The sequence below is a fragment of the Meleagris gallopavo genome, chromosome 2 (assembly GCF_905368555.1).
Source record: "Meleagris gallopavo chromosome 2, MGAL_WU_HG_1.1, whole genome shotgun sequence".
Taxonomy (NCBI): Eukaryota; Metazoa; Chordata; class Aves; order Galliformes; family Phasianidae; genus Meleagris; species Meleagris gallopavo.
Genome location: NC_139405.1, coordinates 8,770,596 through 8,788,118, shown reverse-complemented (window position 1 = coordinate 8,788,118; position 17,523 = coordinate 8,770,596). Strand labels below are relative to the sequence as shown.

Sequence of the window (17,523 nt, the reverse complement as noted above, 5' to 3'; positions counted from 1 at the left end):
GCTCTTCTGAGCCACTGCAGTTATCTTGTCATCTGTCAATTTGAGGAAACTTACTCCCCCTAGAGAACTTGTTTTCAGCTTAGAGCAGAAGCAGACTTTTTTTTTCATCAGAAAAGGCTCTGTTGGGCAGGAAACATACTCTGGCACAGTTCAGCTCCACCAGAAAGATTTTACTGAGAAGAGGACATGAAAAGCTCGTCACATGTTTTGTCAGATAAAACAGAAGAGTTCAGTACCCTTCATCAGAAGGCAAGTTTTCCTGGGATGTCATCAAGCCACTGTTCCTGGACTCCCTGCGGCCTTTGGCAGATGGAGGTTCAGACATACGGTCTTCTATCCCCTAAATACATACATTAAAAAAGCACCTTACTTTATCAAAGATAAAATAGGAAATCATTTGCTTAAGCACAGATTATCACCAAGATCACACCTACGAAGAAAAGCTTAAGGACACATTTCATAATGTAGAGAGGGAAGAGGGACAGAGATTATGCAATTTCTGCTGGAGGTTTTGTTTTCTCTGACCTAAGGCAGGTTGTAGGTGTTACCATGACGGGCAGCAGTAAATCATCAGTTATGAGCACAAATTGGAATAATGCAGACTAATAGGGAACACGCCTTCTCAGAGAGAATAGCAGAAAACTTTTGGACTCTCTGGAGGTTGGCCCATTATGTTAGAGAGTTGATTTGGTTCTCACTCTCCCTATTCTTGCACAAAGACATTCTTTTCTGGAATATAAATGGAGAGGAATGAAAGGAAAAATAGAGATGATTTTCTACTGGCTGCCAAATTCACAGAGCTTCTTCTGCAGCGCATGAAAGCAGGGCAGCATTCCCAGAATACAGACAATATCACCACTGATTATGATAGCTTTGTGTATATTTGTTTATTTGGGAAATTTGTTGGCACTACTGTTCCTTCATCTGTTGTATTCTGTAAGGTGGGGGCAACAGGGTGTTTATATGGGGTTTTGGTTTTAGGGATGGAGATAAAACCATTTTCTCCTGGCTTCCTACCTTGTTTGTTGTCGATATTCAACAGACAACTACTTTATTTCTGATCACACTGATTCCTTCACTGTTTGGTGATAAACACGCTAAAAAACAACAGTTCATTTCCAGAAGCAAAATGATATAGCAAAAGAAGAACGAGATAAAGAAAGTTTAAATGTGCTTTATCTCACATTGGCAATCTTAGAACTTGCATAAAGATGTGCCTCCTGCCAAGCACTTACTTTCTGCTTAATTGTTGCCATAACAACTTGCAAGTCACGGGAGGGGAGAAATTGTTTAAAATGTCCATCAAATTTTGGATGACTCATCAATATATTCAGCATCTTCCGTCCATAAAACCTAAGGAAGAGAGAAATGAATAAGTATTTTAGCTACAGAGTATTACTGCAATCTCCCTTGCCTTATGCATAAACAAAAGAATTTAATAGAATGTGCTGAGATTTTCAACTCATCACTTGCAGTACCTTCATAAGAAGGTAGTGTACATTCAGCAAAGTGAGATGTTTACCTCCACCAGTCACCACTGCCAATTGAAAAGAAGAGCCCTTGAGGACAGAGGGCAATAGGAGAATGTAATTTCATAGTGAAATTCTGTGATCAAAGGATCCTATGGAGCAGATCCACTTTGCTATTGTAATTTATTTCCAATGCTTTGCTGCTGTTCCACTAAACTTTCCGAGCAGAGAAGCTAGGAAATCAATTCACACTTACTATTTCTTATTCTGTACTACAGGTATAAACATGGGCAGTTAGTTGTGTGTTCTTGCATCTACTAATGGGAATTTAGAGTAACAGAGAAAGTAAGGGGCCTTTGTGTTTGTAACCTGCTATGAAACTCCAGCTATCTCCAAGAGGAAATCAGTAGTTTGTTCAGCCACAGATAACATTACACTGTTGGAAAGAAAAAAATGTAGATACTTTAGACAACTAAATCTGCAAAAGGGATTTAGAAAGACTGAATGCTTTGCTTGAAGAAAAAGGGAATTTTTTCTAGGACAGTCTTAACCTCATGAGGAGGAAATGCTTGGGATCCTTATGTGATAATCAGCTAACACTGCTGATTAGTCTGAGCTCAGCTGATCTGAATAAAAAAATCATTCAAGTCGCAGGAATTTAGCAGCAGTCGTCCTTGTTGGACAACCTCATTTTAGCCAGTGCAGTTGTTTCCCAAGACGTCATTATTCACATTAGGAAATAACTTTTTAAATATTTACTCCATCTTCCCCTCTTTTGCTTTTTTATCATAGCCAGACACCAAACAGCTTTCCATTTCTAGGAGATAAGATGAGGAACTGTCACCTTGTATCCTGATTGCAGTCCTGAGCAAGCTTGACCAGCATGTGAACAAGAAGCTCGACACTGTCACGTGTGCCTGACAGGAGCTTCTCAGCTCCAATCTGCTCCATCACAGTCAGCAGGTGCTCTGCTGTGTACCTCCGCACCAGGACATTGCGGTGACTGGAAAAAAGGAAGCAGAGGGGAAAGGAGAGCCCAAAGGACAGGTATTGGTGCCCGTCATCGCTGGGGAAGCAGGCATGAATCCTCACTGCAATATTTGCCAACAGGAGAAGGCACTGCCCTCAGACAAACACATATTGGCACGAAACAGATACGTACAGAGAGGAGGGAGGAATTCAGTCCCCCTGGACTATCAGATAATCAATTTCTTTCCTGAAATTATTGACTGTGAGAAAGAGGAAAATAAAAGATTCTCCCTGGTGACTCATTGGAGGGCTCCCACCACAGAGAGCACTGTAGTAGGACTGGTGCTTATTCCACCCACTTCTAAATCTGCTGACTCTTGAAAGAGCAGGAAAAGCTCTGTGGAGCATGAAGCTGCAGAATATGCAGCAGTGCAGCCAGTTTGTTTTTTGAAGCTTGGTAATTGTTAAGTGTTCAGATGAATTACCCTTTTCAAAAGCTAAGGAAAGGGTAGTAGTCATTTCAGCCGAATTGTCTTTTCTAGCGTGTGCCTTTCCAAAACTATCAGACGTGGCACTAGTATTTTAAGGCAGCATCTACTTCAGGTATCTCATGGGAGTCTGCTTGCGAAGTGACTCACCATCTCAAAGCCAACTTGCAACATCAATTTGAATAGAAAGAGTAGCTCTGAGGACATGACCGTCCTCTTGGCAGGAGCTGTGCTTGTTGAGCAGGCTGTGCTGCACCCAGCCCATCCTCCCCTGCATGCTCCATGACCCAGCAATTAGCATCCCTGTTTCTCAAGTTAGTGGCATAATGATGATGCATGTGTTTTTCTCCCAGAGCCTCTGTGGTTAGTATTGTGAAACAGCAAAGGGCATTCACTGCTGCAATTGCCATTGTCCTTCTTCCCACAAAGCCACAAGGCCATACCATCAACCTCCACCGGGGCTTTTGCTTCCTCATCATTCACCATATCTAGGCAGTGTTGACAGACTGTGAGAGCAAGTAGGTTACAGCAGGACAGAAGTAGATGAGCTGAGGAAGGGAGTAATTGGACACATTCAACTCTTGAGCTCACAGAATATCCAGGATAAAGGACCCTTCCCTCTTTCTGTCCTCCCTCCGTATCCCACCCTTTCTACCTAGCGCACAATTTTAGGTGAAGGATATCACTAAAAGAAGAATCACATACTTGACCCCACCAGCCAGGAGAGCAGCCATTGCTCTTGCAGGAGTCACACTCCCCACCATAATCCTCAGGGATCGATCAGCTGCTTTCTGAATGAAGTCGCTGGAGTCCCCTGTCTTCTGCAGCAAGGCCCGAGCAACCTCCTCTACCTCCTGGTCCATGTGTTTCTTCATGATCCTGAAGAGTTCTCCAAGAGTGCTGATTGCAAAGCGAGACACCTTCGAGCGGAGATTGTTCACCTGGGGAAGTCATGAGGGGAAACATAAGAATCATCTTGTAAAGAAAATCCATTCCCCTGGACAGAAGTCCCAGGAAACAACACCATTTTTTTTTTCTGTCTGGGTGGAACAAAAGGGCAGGAGATCACAAGCACAGAAACTCAACTTACTCTAACAGCAACTTCTTTTGTGTCCCCAGGCCCACTTACAATCCAATTTCAGTGAGCCTGCAGGCCTAAGAAACGTTGTTCCACATAGAATAAAGTACTCTACTTAGCCCACACCATACACTATTTTGATTTTTAGGCCCTTTCAGTGAGAGAAAAAAAAAAAAATAAGAGGCTGACAAGATAAGGAAAGTGCCACTGTTCCTCTCTGTCCAAAAACATAACACTGACCATTTGAGCACTCACTCAGGAAATGGAGTTCATGAGTTTAGGCTCCAAAATTCACAGAAGGAACTTGAGTCCATCTGCTTCTCCATCTACTCAGTCTGTTAGACTCAAGGATTCTGGAAGACCACTTGCAATTCTAGGTGTTGTCACCAAGCTTTTCTAACTTCCAGTGTTGCTCTGAAGTGATCCATGCTTCCAACAAACACTCCCACAAGGGAAAGGAAGAAGAAGCACTTAAGGAGTTGTGTGCTTCATTCAAAAGGCACCTTGGAGGACAGTCCAGCCCTTCTTTTGGCCAGACTTGGTTGTGCTTGTTAAGAAAAGAGACTAACAGGCTACAAGTGCTTGTTAAGAAAAGAGACTAACAGGCTACAAGTGCTTGTGAAAGTAAAATCTAGGGCTGGAGTGAAATGAGAACTGAACAATGTCTCTGCACAAGAAAAATCCTCAGAAGCATAAAAATAACGTCAAAATCAAACAAGATAAGCTCTAAAGTCTTCTCCTAATCTTGCTCTCAGTGAGAGAGTCTGAATTCTGCATACATAAAAAGTTTGAAGAGTTCAACACAAGGAGATTCAAGCCTCCAATATCATTAGACACTACATAAAAGATAAGGACTGACTTTCATGGAAAGGAGTTAAGTCTTACCATGTTCTGCAATCAAAGGAAAATTTAATATATTTGGCAGTTATGTAATAAAAGATAGCTTGCTCGGGCCATCAACAAATGCCAGGTTAGACATATTGTCACAAGTTTTACTAAGGAGCTTAGAGCGAGAATTCTGTTAACTTGATAATGGGACAGTAAAGCTGTGTGCCCAGCACATCCCACAGCCAGGATGCTCTAAACACAGAGGCTGCAATGCAAAAATATCACTAGTGCATGGAGGCAGTGGGTCAGTGGAAAGGACAAATCACCAAAAAGCACACTGAAAGAAAAAAGGAGAAGAGATCATCAGGAAACACTAGAAAATATATACCTATATTTAAACCCCAGAATGCTGAGGAAGACAAAGAGGGAGGAAGCTGAGAGGTGAAAGGTGTAGCATTTAATTACAGTTTGGGCAGCTATTTGGGCTGTGGCAAAATCACCTGATGAGTTCTTCATTTGTATATGGCATTATAATGACCACCTAGGTCAAAGAGGAGAGGCAAAGATACACCATGTACCACTATATATATAGACAGATCATATAGATAGGTGACATAGCTATTAGAGACTTAGGATCTCAAAATAGTAAGAAAGGCAGACACTGAGGTCACATGTAAATGAGCAGGTACATAACTAATCTGTGCCCCATGTGCAGCGTATGTGGGACTCAATTAAAAACAATATTCCTACCTCTTTGGTAACTGCCAAGGTAACATCATGAAGTCTACTGAGGAGGATTTCCGAGTGGCAGATGGCCAAGCGTCTGATGTTGAAGAGTCCTTTCCCCTTCAGCTGCCTGAAAGGCAATTACCAAAGAGATTAATATTTCTCACCACCCAAGGAGAAGGCAGCACCCTCACAAATTACTGGGGTGTTGGCTCAAACAAACAAAGGGAGGTGCTCCTCACACAGCACTTAGCTAAACAGTGGAACTGGTTGCCACTGGAGGCTGTCATGATCAAAAGCATCTGCAAATCCAGAAAGCAAATAGATGGTTTCAGGGTTAATTTGTAGCCATTAAACAAGACAGCTTTCCTGAAAGCACTGGCACACAAATTTCCTATGCTGTTCTTTCCTCACTGTGTTCATTAAAGACCTGAGCTGGATGAGGACACAGGGTAGAGTCGAGGCCTAGAGGGCTGTAATGCAGATAACTCAGCACCATTGGGATCCCTGAGCACAACTCTGTCTGCTCACACCTGTAGCAGCTCTCTGCCCCTTACCTGTGCAATGTGGAGGGGAACAAAGCAAAGCAACCATGCAAGGAAGTTGCTTCAAAAGCTGGAGATTTTTCAGTTATTGTGGTGTGAATGGAGCCCAGAAATCAGAAGGATCCCCACCTGAAATTCAGTCTCCTGTTTTCATCTAATTTCAGGTTAAATGGTGATTAGCAACAAAATATCCTTGTGTGACCCAAGCTGAAGGAGGAAAAGTTAGTTTCTAGAAGTGCAAGGATTCTAGAAGATATATATTTTTTTCCTTTTCTTCTGCCACAAGCACTTTAGGTGAAATAAGAGGTCAAGCAACCCTGCAGTCTGTTTTGCAGAAATTGCAACTCCCCATAGGCACCTCCAGGGTAAAGGGCCTTCTCCTGCTGCCAGCAGCAGGACCAGAGAGAACTCCTAACTCAGTTCCACCTAGGTCAGTGTCCTGAGGGCTCCAAATCTCTAAAGTCAGGACTGCTTCTAGTGTCAACACTGTCTTGTTCCATGACTTTTTTCCTTCCTGCTAGAAGACAGCAGAGACCTGCTGTGGCTGTAAGCACTGCTTTAGACAAGGACATGCAAGAGGCTGCCACCACATTTTTGCCCTGTGATGGCTTTGTAGTGGTTTCACTAGTTCCTTTTGTCTATCTGGCCACAGAAGTGCTGAAAGAAAACATTTTTAACTTACCTTTGAACTGAGAGTAAAAAAGGATGAGAAGAAAGGAGGTTCTTACCAGTCACTGCTGCTGAGCCATGCGAGTGCATCGAGCAGCCCTTGCTCTGGATGAGAGAAGGGTCTGGTCTCCCTGGCGTCCCCACACTCAGGCTCCTCTCCCCACTCCAGGCAGCCCAAAGCAATGGCTGGCAGTGAGTTTGCTGTAGGCAGAGGGTCAGACATTGGCAGTACATACCCTTGGCAAGGTATGGCACCACAGAGCATGCTGCAAACCACACTATCAGCTAAGGTTACATATGGGTACCAGCTGGCTTTGCCTTCAAGAAACTTCCCTGCTTCCTGGCTTATTGCTTTCCCCAGCACCCAAGCATCCCCCCTCCACCGGGTTCCAACTCTTTCTGTAAACCTGAAATCTGCACACTGAGTCCTGCTGGGCTCAGGCAAATCCCCAAGGAGCAACCTCTGGGGAACCAATACCTCATCCTCTAAATCCAGCAGTGTATCCGCTTCCATTCATTTCAAGCATTCTAGACAGCAGACAGCTGAGTGCACATATATTTTAATATACTATTGGGAAAGTAGTAGTTTATAGTTTTTGTTATTTTTCAAGCATTATGAATATTTACTATTTCGGTGATACACACTGGTTGTACTTTGAGGACACCAAGGTGGAATTTATTTGTCATCAAAGGTACTCGTTTGCAAACTGTGCCGTGCCTAAGCTTTCTCTTGTGGAAAAATGTAATTTCTAGTCTAGATAGCTGTGACAAAAAAAAAAAAAAAAAAAAAAAAAAGCCTTCCAAACATGAATTGGGAATATGTAAATATAGATGCAAATTGTTGGCAAACACGCTCTCTTGATGATATATGTAGAAGGTACAACAAAATCGAGATGACAAATGTGTTTGTTTAGAAAACTATTTTATAGTTTTCATGTCTTGCTCTGAAAAGCTCATTTTCTGAAGTGTAGATGAAAACACCTGAGTTGTCTGGAAGTATTGAGTATAAATATTGCATAGAATCTAGATGAACTGATGTGGACTTTATAGAATTTAAGCTTCCTTGTGTGTTCTACAAAATGTGGAGAATGGAGGAACTGTAAAATCAGCAGCAATTTTTTAAAGAATGCTCTAATGGGCCAAAATTCAGATCTCACTGATGTTAGTGATGTCTGTACAAATACGTAGATGTACACATTCAACATGAATGGAGAGTCATGTCAGGCAAGTTCTAGTCAATTTTTAAAAATCAGTAAGTAGCACCTTTAGAACACACCATTTGAATTATGATTCCTAGCTCTCTTTTTCGCAATTCACAACATTAGGTAGGCTACCCACAAAATAGAAATGAGAATCTCTGTGCATTCAGTATCTGCTGCATATTTATTGCAAGTAGCAGGCAGTCTGGGGTCCTCAAGTAGCCTCTCTTGTATGTTATCTGCTGCAACAGTAGAAAAGCTAGCATAGGCAGAAGACACGGCAGCATCATAGAATGGCCTGGGTTGAAAAGGACCACAATGATCATCTAGTTCCAACCCCCTGCCATGTGCAGGGTTGCCAACCACCAGACCAGGCTGCCCAGAGCCACATCCAGCCTGGCCTTGAATGCCTCCAGGGATGGGGCATCCATAACCTCCTTGGGCAGCCTGTTCCAGTGCGTCACCACCCTTTGTGTGAAAAACTTCCTCCTTATACCTAACCTAAACCTCTCCTGTCTCAGTTTAAAACCATTCCCCCTTGTCCTATCACTATAGCTGATAGTAAGTGCTAACTGATCATGGTGGTACATGTACATGTACAGTGAGTTAGCCCTGCAAGTATAGCTGCCTCCCTGTTTAAGCTACTGGCTGAAGCCAACACCAGTGTTATATTTTGGACTCTCAGTATGAGGTTAAGACTTTATCCCTGGTTTATTCAGTTAAACTTTTCACTGGATCCATAAGAACAGCTGCTCCAGTATCATTGGGCTGGAGTGGCTTCAAAGCAGGCTTGCTCTCAATCCTCAGGATAGGATTTGGACCTGAGGTCTCACCTGTGTTTGGGGTACAAGCAGTTTGTGCTCCTCATGGGAGAGAAGAGCTGGTGTGGCAGCTGCTGTGGAGCAGACTCACCTGAGGAGTGCCGTGGGAAGCTGGTGTCCTGGCTGATGACAGGAATGCTGGGCAAGGAGGGCCTGTTGACCCGCTTCCTCAGCCTGGTACCAATGCTCGACCTGCACACATTGCTGGTGTTGGAGGAGATGGAGAGTGCCCCATTGATGTGTGGTGGGCCAAAGTCTGCAGAGACAGAAAAGCACCTTGTGAGTAGGATGCTGGATAGGGTGACTGTAGGCTTGAAAATGGCTAGAATAGTTGTTGGAGTTGGGCAACAATCTGTCGTCCTGTTGTCCCAAGCACAACATTTTGCATGCTAACCTGGGACTGATAGCAGAATGCAGTGATTCTCCACTCAAAAATGAAGAAAACTCTGCACTGCCTTTCCTTTGTTTTCCTGTTTCAAAGGCCAGATACGGAAGCTACATTTCTTGGACTCCCACCTCAGCACTCCATACCAGCATTTCATAAAACAGCAGCAAGAAAAAGAGCAGATAACCTTGTGTGGTGCCCTTGGGTTGTGGTGCTGACTTCTTAAGATCACTGCAGCAGCACTTATGGTAGTGCATGCTGCAGGACAATCGGAGCCTGTCAGCTGCAATTAAGTCAGCAAAGCCGTGCATTCACGTGGGTAAAATGTAAGTGATGCTAAGGGCTCCAGCATGGGCTCAGCAATGCAAGCTCCTCTGCTGGGGGCAGAGAGCAGAATAATCTGTCCTATCATGTGAGCAATAATTTCTTTTTGCCTTTTAATTGGAAATAGTCTGGTTTCTGCTGTTCCAGGTTGCACCTTAGTTAAGAAGCTTTCAGACTCACCCATTCACCTTCCCTGTAAGCTACTCTCAATTAGAGAGTCTGAAGCCCAAATGTCATTGCAAGACTTATACAGTCTGCAAGACTTGGTAGGAGAAGGAGGGGAAGTTATTTATATTCTGTCACTGACTCGCTATGGGCTGCAGGCAAGACACTTCATGCCTCTGTAATTTTCTTTGGAAAACAGAAATAAATCATATTCTAACTTCCACTCAGATGTAAGTGAAACAGCCTTCCAGTTTGATTTCATAGATATTTACAACACTATGCAAACAGTAAACAAGTGAACACAAAGCCCCACAGCTATAGCAACCACTCACCTTCCCCAGCCACGCCCCCAGGGTCAGCACTCCAGGTGGAGACCTGCAATGACTTCTCCTTTGCTCTCTCTTTCTCCCTCTCTCTGAGCAAAAACTCCATCTCTTTTATTTGCTTCTGGCGCATTTTCTCCTGAGCAGACTTGGATATGGTGATATGGATCTGGTTGTATAAGAAATGCATCAATGAGCATGAAGAGAGATGCACAAACTGCACGTGACCCCTCATCAGGAACACAGCGCTTGAGCATCGTGGTCTTTAATGCATGTTCCACAAATATCCCAATTGTTTCACAATATTTCCTCCTTTTCCTCATCTCAATATCCAATGGTCTATAACTGTTTCCAAATCCTTCCACTGGTTCAAGACACTGCTTTGTCCTGCTCAAGCCAAGAGGAGTGCCCCAAAAAGCATAGCCCACATTACTAGAGGGCAGACAGCTTGGTTCCTACAGGCCACGGCAGAAGAGCAAACACCACTCACAGCTCTTCCTCCATTCTCTGCTCCTGAGGAACTCAGTTGCGCCCTGAAAAGAATGTGTCCAGAAGAGGATTCAAACAAAAAAGCTTGAGAAACATTGGTCTTAATGAAATGAAAAATTGAGAGTAACACAGTTATGAGGTACAGCAAGCAAAGTAACAAAAGAAAACTGCTCTTTTGCAACCTTGCTTACACCTAACGTTATGATCTTTGCTTCCAAGCATGCATGTTACACACGTTTACTGAAAGTATAACTGAATCTACCATTTAGATCTGCACTGAATTGGCTTTCATAGGTGAAAAATGCTTCCTTCTTTGTCTTAGTGCTATCCTCTCAACCAGCATCTTCTGCACCAGCAAAAACGAATGCCTCTCTCCACGTGAGAGGAAGATGATGATTTTCAGTGACATTTTGTTACTGAAGTGGTCACTGACATTGAAAAAGAAACCTGCTCACCCCTACCCACAGCCCTTACCCTTCCACTGCTGTCCTTCCAGTCATCGTCCTTCAGAAGGCAAGGACTTGAAAGGTGATCCATCTCTTTGGACTGGCTGAGGGGCAGATCTGCCAATGGGGGCACAGGTTCACAGAGATGCCCCACAGACTTCAGGCTACAGGCAACACGATGCTGGGGAATAGACAAGATGGGTTCCAGAGTCCGGAGTTCTGAGGAGATATGAATACTCATTGTGTTTGAGAAGGCGCATAACATACAGAAGCAGAAGTGTACTTGCTGTTGGCAAATGATGACAAAGGCCTCAGCTCCTGCTAAGTAGCTGTGTTTGAGAACAGAAAGAAGATTGTCCTCGTCAGCTTCTTATCTGTTCCTACCCATTTTCATTTTAGTAAATCTTTTTTTTCCTTGGGTTTTGATTGCTATAGGCCTTCATAGAGGTATCAGTATTTCCTCCTCTTTGCTGGAATATTTTAGAGGTCATCTGAAGGAAAACTTGAGATGTCTAGAGTCGTACCAAAAATAAAACTGTGTTCTCAAAGTTGCATTCATTCTCCCCAAGGAGTTTCATTATAAATTGTAGGAGATTAGCTCACTTCTTGGGTGGCCTCGCTAAAGGCTGATTCTCTTATGGGGAGTAGTACAGTACAGCTCATTCTGAAATGCTCTCCAACAGAGCTGTTAAGACTCAGAGAACTAATCATTCCTCACATAGCTTCACAGATGATAAAGTCATGTAATAGCCAAGTAGTAAAAAAAGGAATAACTTTTTTAAATCAGGATTTTTTTTTTTCCCTGCTGAATGGCCAGGTCGATAATAAAGAGAGAGAGAAAGAGAGATAGCTTAATGATATAGCTCATTTCTAGTCCAGAACGTATCCACCAAAAATGTCACCTTACTTACTCAGCAATACTTCTCCCTAGCTGCATTCAGCATCCTAGCTTCATGTCAGCAATAAAGTAATCATTGCTACAGCGTACGCTCGTTATTTGGCAGAGTTAACATCAAGCTAAGAGACCAGTGAATCTTATCTCTTTTTCTACATCAGCAAAATTATTTGTTAAACTCTCATCTCTCTCATCACTCCAAGCTCACAGATGGCAAAGAAGCAGCAATGGTGTCATTGAGGTTTTCAACTTAAAAGTATTGGCTAACACAGATGCAACTGACACTATTTTATCTTGCAGAACTTTTATTGCTAGTCATAATGCAAGGGAAAAAACAACAGCCAACAGTCACCTCCTAACCCAGCCTGAATTTGCAGAACTGACAACTGCAGATAGAGTAGGGGAAGATATTCATAATAATAAACCTAGCTTATGTCATTTAAAGTAAATTAGTTGCAAAAAAAAGGAAGCTTCTGTTCATTGCTCAGCATTTGATTTAGACTTGTGTTTTAAGAGGATGGAAGGCTGAGTTCAGACAACTACTGCATTGACTTAAGTCCTTCATCTTTAAATGGAAAACTCACAAGGACTTAACGCATAACATTTCACTACTTCTTCCAGTGTAAAAACATGAGATGTTTGTGAATCTACTTCAGATCTCACAAGGGTTTGGTTCAGGATGAGAAAGTGCTCTGAGTGAAGGTTTCCTCCTCCAAGCACAGGTGGAATGAGTGGGAGCATTTCTCATTTCTCTAATCTTCAGACCATGAGAGAGCACTTAGTAAGATTTAAAAAAAAACAAAAAAAAAAACAACAAAAAAAACCATGAGTGTAGAAAAGAGCACAATGTGGAAAGGTTGAAAGAATTTCTTTTCCTGCTGTACATCTCTAGGATGCCAGAATACCCCCCCCAGCTAATACCATTCAGACCCCCTGCTGGAGTTATATTCACTGGATCATCAGAGCCCTTCTCCCAGTTACAGGGCTCTGGAGTAGTCATCTGAGCATAGTAAGGAAAGCAAAAAGTTACAGGATGGTTTTCAATGGAATTTCACAGTGCCAACCATAGGTCAGGATCCCCATGCTCATTTTAGGATACTGATGACCCGTACCTACCCAGAGATGTAGGGGTCTTCTCTTCTGTTCTGCTGCCTGATCTTGGCCTTAAGAAAATTGAGGAAAAAAGAATATATGAGGGAAGAGAGAGAGAGAAAGGAGAGGGTTAGCTTTAAAGGAGGAAAAGTTCTTTAGCAAAATCACTCTGGTGAGGAAAGATGTGCAACCCATAAAACCAGTGATACTGAAAGCTCATTCATTGCCATTAAGCTTTCAAGTTGTAGAGTCACACAGCTCCAACTAAAACATTTAGTTCCAGCTGAAGTGCAGGAATCAGATTCCTCAGTGTGGGCGTTCAAGATCCAATTCTGCTGTCTCTGTTTTGGAGCTAAGTGGTTCTCTCTTTTACAGACGCCTTTCTGAATCAGCAAGAGATGTTACGTCAGTCTTCAGTCTGTACAGAGAGACAGCTACATCTACACTGCAGAAGTCTAACTTTGGTGGGTCGTGATTTAAACTGATGACAGTATCTTGGTACAAATGATAATACCACAGCTCTGTCATTAGAATAGTATTACACCTCCCTGTCCTTTCAAGAGGGAAGAGTTTTCTTCCAACTCAGCTAGTACATAACGTATTCAGATTGCACCTTCAATGCTATACTGAAGTTTTTTTTAAATTGGAACTGTGTTTCTGTTACTTATTTATGGGTACAACAAGGATAAAATTGGCAGCTAGACTTCCCTATGCATACCCAAGTATCTGTCCATCATTTACAGCCCTGTAACTGTTCCCTAGCACCTTGCCCTTTTGATCTTAAAACCATAGGTAAATATTACACATCTATAGGATTATACATCCAAAAACAGATTTATCCTTGCTCTCATTCCACAGCGAAGACCCAAAGAGAAGTTAGGAGCAACATTTACAAAAGCAGCGCCTAAATTTGGTAGGCAGCTATATAATAGCTAATATTTGCCCCAGCATATTTTTGCAGGTACAGATACTGGTTTCTTACAGGTATAGATATTGGCAAAGTTCACACACAAAACCAGATGCTGAATTCAGGTATATATAGCACAGCTCCTAAATGGCATCACAAGGATTAAAAAGTGAATTAGAATCAGAACCAAGCAGAGCATCTGCTCTTCAGTTCCTCAGAAGTTCTGTCTCCATCTCCCCTGCCCGCTCTTTAAAGAATATTTATGCTGGGTTTGACATGTTGAATCACTATAGATCACAATCCAGTGAATACACAGAAATTTGTACAAATACATTGGAGAGTCAGCTGTGGAAAACAGCCTTGTGGGATGTGCGAGTTGAATAGAATACCAGAGGCAGATACTCTGGCTTACCTCATCTCCAGGGGCTCTTGAGAAACCAGCTGCTGCAAGCTTGGGAGAGGTATTTCAGTGCTGCCAGGATCCCTGTCAGATGGTCTTGCTGACTTGGGGATGGGAGGAATCAAAGCCACCCCCAGTGACTTCTTCCTTTCCTCATCACTGCAGTACAGAGACTGCAATGAAGCCTGGAAATAGGAGAGCAGTGCTCAACCCAAGCACACAGCTCTCCTGCTTGATGCCACAAACAGTTTAGCTGTACTTTTCCCTAAGACTGAGGAAAAAATGAGTCAAACCGTTAGCATGTCTTGGCCTGGGATGGGCAATGGAAAGTCAAGTGGTGAAGGAGGGACCATGTCCCATGCTGTTGACAGCTCTCCCCCTTTGCTCACCTCTGTGGCAGCAATCTGCTTGGCAGATAGGATGTTCTGGGGTGGTGTCACCTTTATTAGCTTTCCTAGGGCATTGAAATGGGTTTAGATTGCTATTCCTCTGCTGTCCAAAGGTGCCCACCAGCCATTACTGAGCCCCAGCCAAGTCCCCACAAAGTCATTTTGCATACTGTCAAAACTGCTTTTCTCAAGGCCATAATTCTTTTTCTGCTGCTGCCCTTTCAACATTTCCCTATCAGCCTTTTGGTTCAGATGCTAATGTGCTCTCCAGATCCCACACAATTCATCACTGTGGGCTCACTGACATTTATTAGGTTCACTGGAGCTCCCTACCCTGCCACTCTGTGTAAAGGCTTTCTGCCTGCTGAAATCATTCAGCTTGGCAACATCACCCCTTCAAGCTCCCTGCACCACGGCTAGGGAGGGCAGTGGTAGGAACAGAGCATCTTTACACAGTACCCTATCATTCTTCTTGTGGCCAAAGAGCCAAATCAAGATCTGTTCAATCTCCATTGAAACCAACGGAGTTAATGTCAGGGATGCATATGTTCCTGTAACTGCAGGGCTGAAGTGAAGTGCACTAGCCTTCTGTTATTTTTCCTCTTTATACTAAAGCTGCTATTCTTCTGCCCTCTCGTGCCCATCTTGACAAAAACCAAAACAATTGCATCTCCTGTCTGTCCTGCAAAGCCAGTCGCATGGATAGAGCCTGGGCTCCACTTCTCCTGGCCAGAAGTGCCAATTCCCATCATTTAACCCTGGGCAGACAGAAAGCAACAAAGCCACACAGAGGCTGCTGAGCTCTAGCAATATTGCTAGAAGCAACTGTGCAGAAGTACACTGCTGCACTTGGAACTCAAAGTTCAGTTTGCAGGACTGTCAGCTCCAGCAAACATTTTTGCATCTAAACCAGAGCTGGTATAAGAAGCTGGCAATACACTGGTATGCCTGCAACAATAGCAGCCATGGATGATTCATAGAAACGTGTATCTACCAACTGTAAAAGGATATGCTTGGCCAGGTGAAATATATTTTCTTGCTCTGTGTGGTTAACTGATAGTTTTTCTTGGTCATAAAACCACAAGTGGAGCTCACAGAGAGCACAGAAGTATGCTCCTATTCACATACACTGGAGACACAAAGCACACTGCAAAGACAGCCTGAAATGCTGAGCACATCCACCTGAGCTCTTCCTTGGCTCAGCTGCCACCCTGTGCTCACATTATGTGAAAAGAGAATCTCAGAGCTCAGCCCACAGGAGTACACTGAAGATCCACCACATGTGATTTATCTTGTTTCCGTACCTCTGATGCCAATTCTTTATGGTTGCCTTCATTGCCACCATGATCTGTGCCATCCTCCCTGAATTCCTGCTCCCCATTGCTCATCCAGCTGGGCTCTAGGGGAGGAAGACTGTTCTGGATAGGGGGCACGGGCTTGGAGGTTACCAGGAGCCTCTGGGAAGCTGACCTGGAAATTGCTGGCTTTAGGGCAAGTCCCTTCAGGTCACTGCTGTCAGTTAGGCCTGCAAAACAGAGAGATGCAATGTAAGAGAAGCAGCATTTCAAACACAAAGCACCTGGAGCTAGATATTACGTTTGACAGATTTCTTGGAAATCTGGTATACAGTGGTACGCTGTGCAGTTAGCATACAGGTATGGCCCTACAGCAATGAGAGAGCTACGTGGGAGATGGAGCAAGGAAGGTTATTGTAGAGGGCACACACAGAGGGCAGGGGAGATATGTTCAGTACTAATATGCACTAGCTCTCTAGGCTGGGAAAGACCCTGCCTCCTTCTGAAGAGCGGGCAGGCTCCAGCCTTACCTCTCTGTGGGGCTAACAGGCCCTCAGACATCCTCCTCTTTTTCAGCTTGTCCTTGATCTGAGTAGTTTCCAAGGCAGCACTGCTCACCTCCCTTTCCTGAGGATGAGGAAGGGAGGAGAGATCACTTCCAGCCCCAGCATCAAGATCCTGCACACTAGCCTTGCTGTCCCAGCCCTCCAGGGAAGAGATGGCTCCTAAGTATGGAATGGAAAGAAGTGTGTTAGTTGCTAACCTTGCTGCTTTACAACCAACCATTCCCATGTCAGTCCTTGGCTTCAGTGAACACTGCCAGTAAAGATCTGCACAGTGTTACATGTTTCAGTTCAAAGCAGAGAGACATCTTAGTAAGCAAGCAAACTGCACCAGTGGCATCATCTAATCCACAAAGTTAGATCTGAAGGGCAAGCAGAAAAAGAACTTGGAACTTAGCAATGGCAAGGCGTGCACCAATAGCGTGAGTAGATACAGAACACCCAATTTAAGGCCAGTAGGGCTGCAGTCCCTATCATGGCTGGCAGTGGTCATCATTCGGATACTATTGATAAAGTATAAAGTGTAACAAACTAATGATAGAGATGTGATGCCAAGAGCACCTCCAGAGGAGCGCAGGATCATCCACATCCCTGTCAGCTACCTGCTCTGACACAGAAGCACCAGAACTGACCTCTAACAACCATTTCTTCCTAAAAACAGGATTTCTGTTGGGATGAGTTTCCCATCACACATTAAACCGCCTTCCAACCTCACCTCCTTCTTCAGTAATCCATCTGCTGCCACAAAGCTGCAAGTTTGAATCAATGCTTCCAGCCCGCAGAGGTCTGCATCTGGGTTTAACTTTTGGGACGCTCCCACAGTAGACAGCAACTGGAGCATCATACTTAGCTTTAAAATAAAAACAATACAAGTGACTTGGATTTGCAGCATTTAAAAAAGAGCAGGAAAAAAATACATAGATAAACAGACATCCTTTTTCCATATCAGACTGACACATCAGTATTAACTTACGGTCCTGACCTCAAGGGCCTTAATGACTTCATGCCACGATGTCTAGAGAGATGCTTGCATTCCAGCATTTTGACAGCTGAATGCT

The 17,523-nt window shown here is 43.6% G+C and overlaps 1 protein-coding gene across 4 annotated transcripts in view; it reads right to left on the bottom strand.

Moving 5' to 3' along the window:
- TOGARAM2 (TOG array regulator of axonemal microtubules 2) overlaps nt 1-17,523 on the bottom strand; it is a 48,816-nt gene that overhangs the window by 12,059 nt on the left and 19,234 nt on the right. For 3 of the 4 annotated variants that reach the window (XM_031552307.2, XM_085218854.1, XM_085218853.1), the window contains 14 exons: nt 17,181-17,315; nt 16,433-16,627; nt 15,912-16,132; nt 14,231-14,403; nt 12,936-12,982; nt 10,953-11,143; nt 9,999-10,158; nt 8,884-9,048; nt 6,832-6,973; nt 5,583-5,688; nt 3,632-3,867; nt 2,314-2,472; nt 1,236-1,353; nt 237-340 (listed from right to left, as the gene is read on the bottom strand). In XM_031552307.2, coding sequence (XP_031408167.2) covers nt 237-340; nt 1,236-1,353; nt 2,314-2,472; nt 3,632-3,867; nt 5,583-5,688; nt 6,832-6,973; nt 8,884-9,048; nt 9,999-10,158; nt 10,953-11,143; nt 12,936-12,982; nt 14,231-14,403; nt 15,912-16,132; nt 16,433-16,627; nt 17,181-17,315 — 2,152 coding nt within the window. The remainder of the gene's footprint in view (nt 1-236; nt 341-1,235; nt 1,354-2,313; nt 2,473-3,631; nt 3,868-5,582; nt 5,689-6,831; nt 6,974-8,883; nt 9,049-9,998; nt 10,159-10,952; nt 11,144-12,935; nt 12,983-14,230; nt 14,404-15,911; nt 16,133-16,432; nt 16,628-17,180; nt 17,316-17,523) is intronic. The other variant, XM_085218855.1, reaches the window with a different exon arrangement.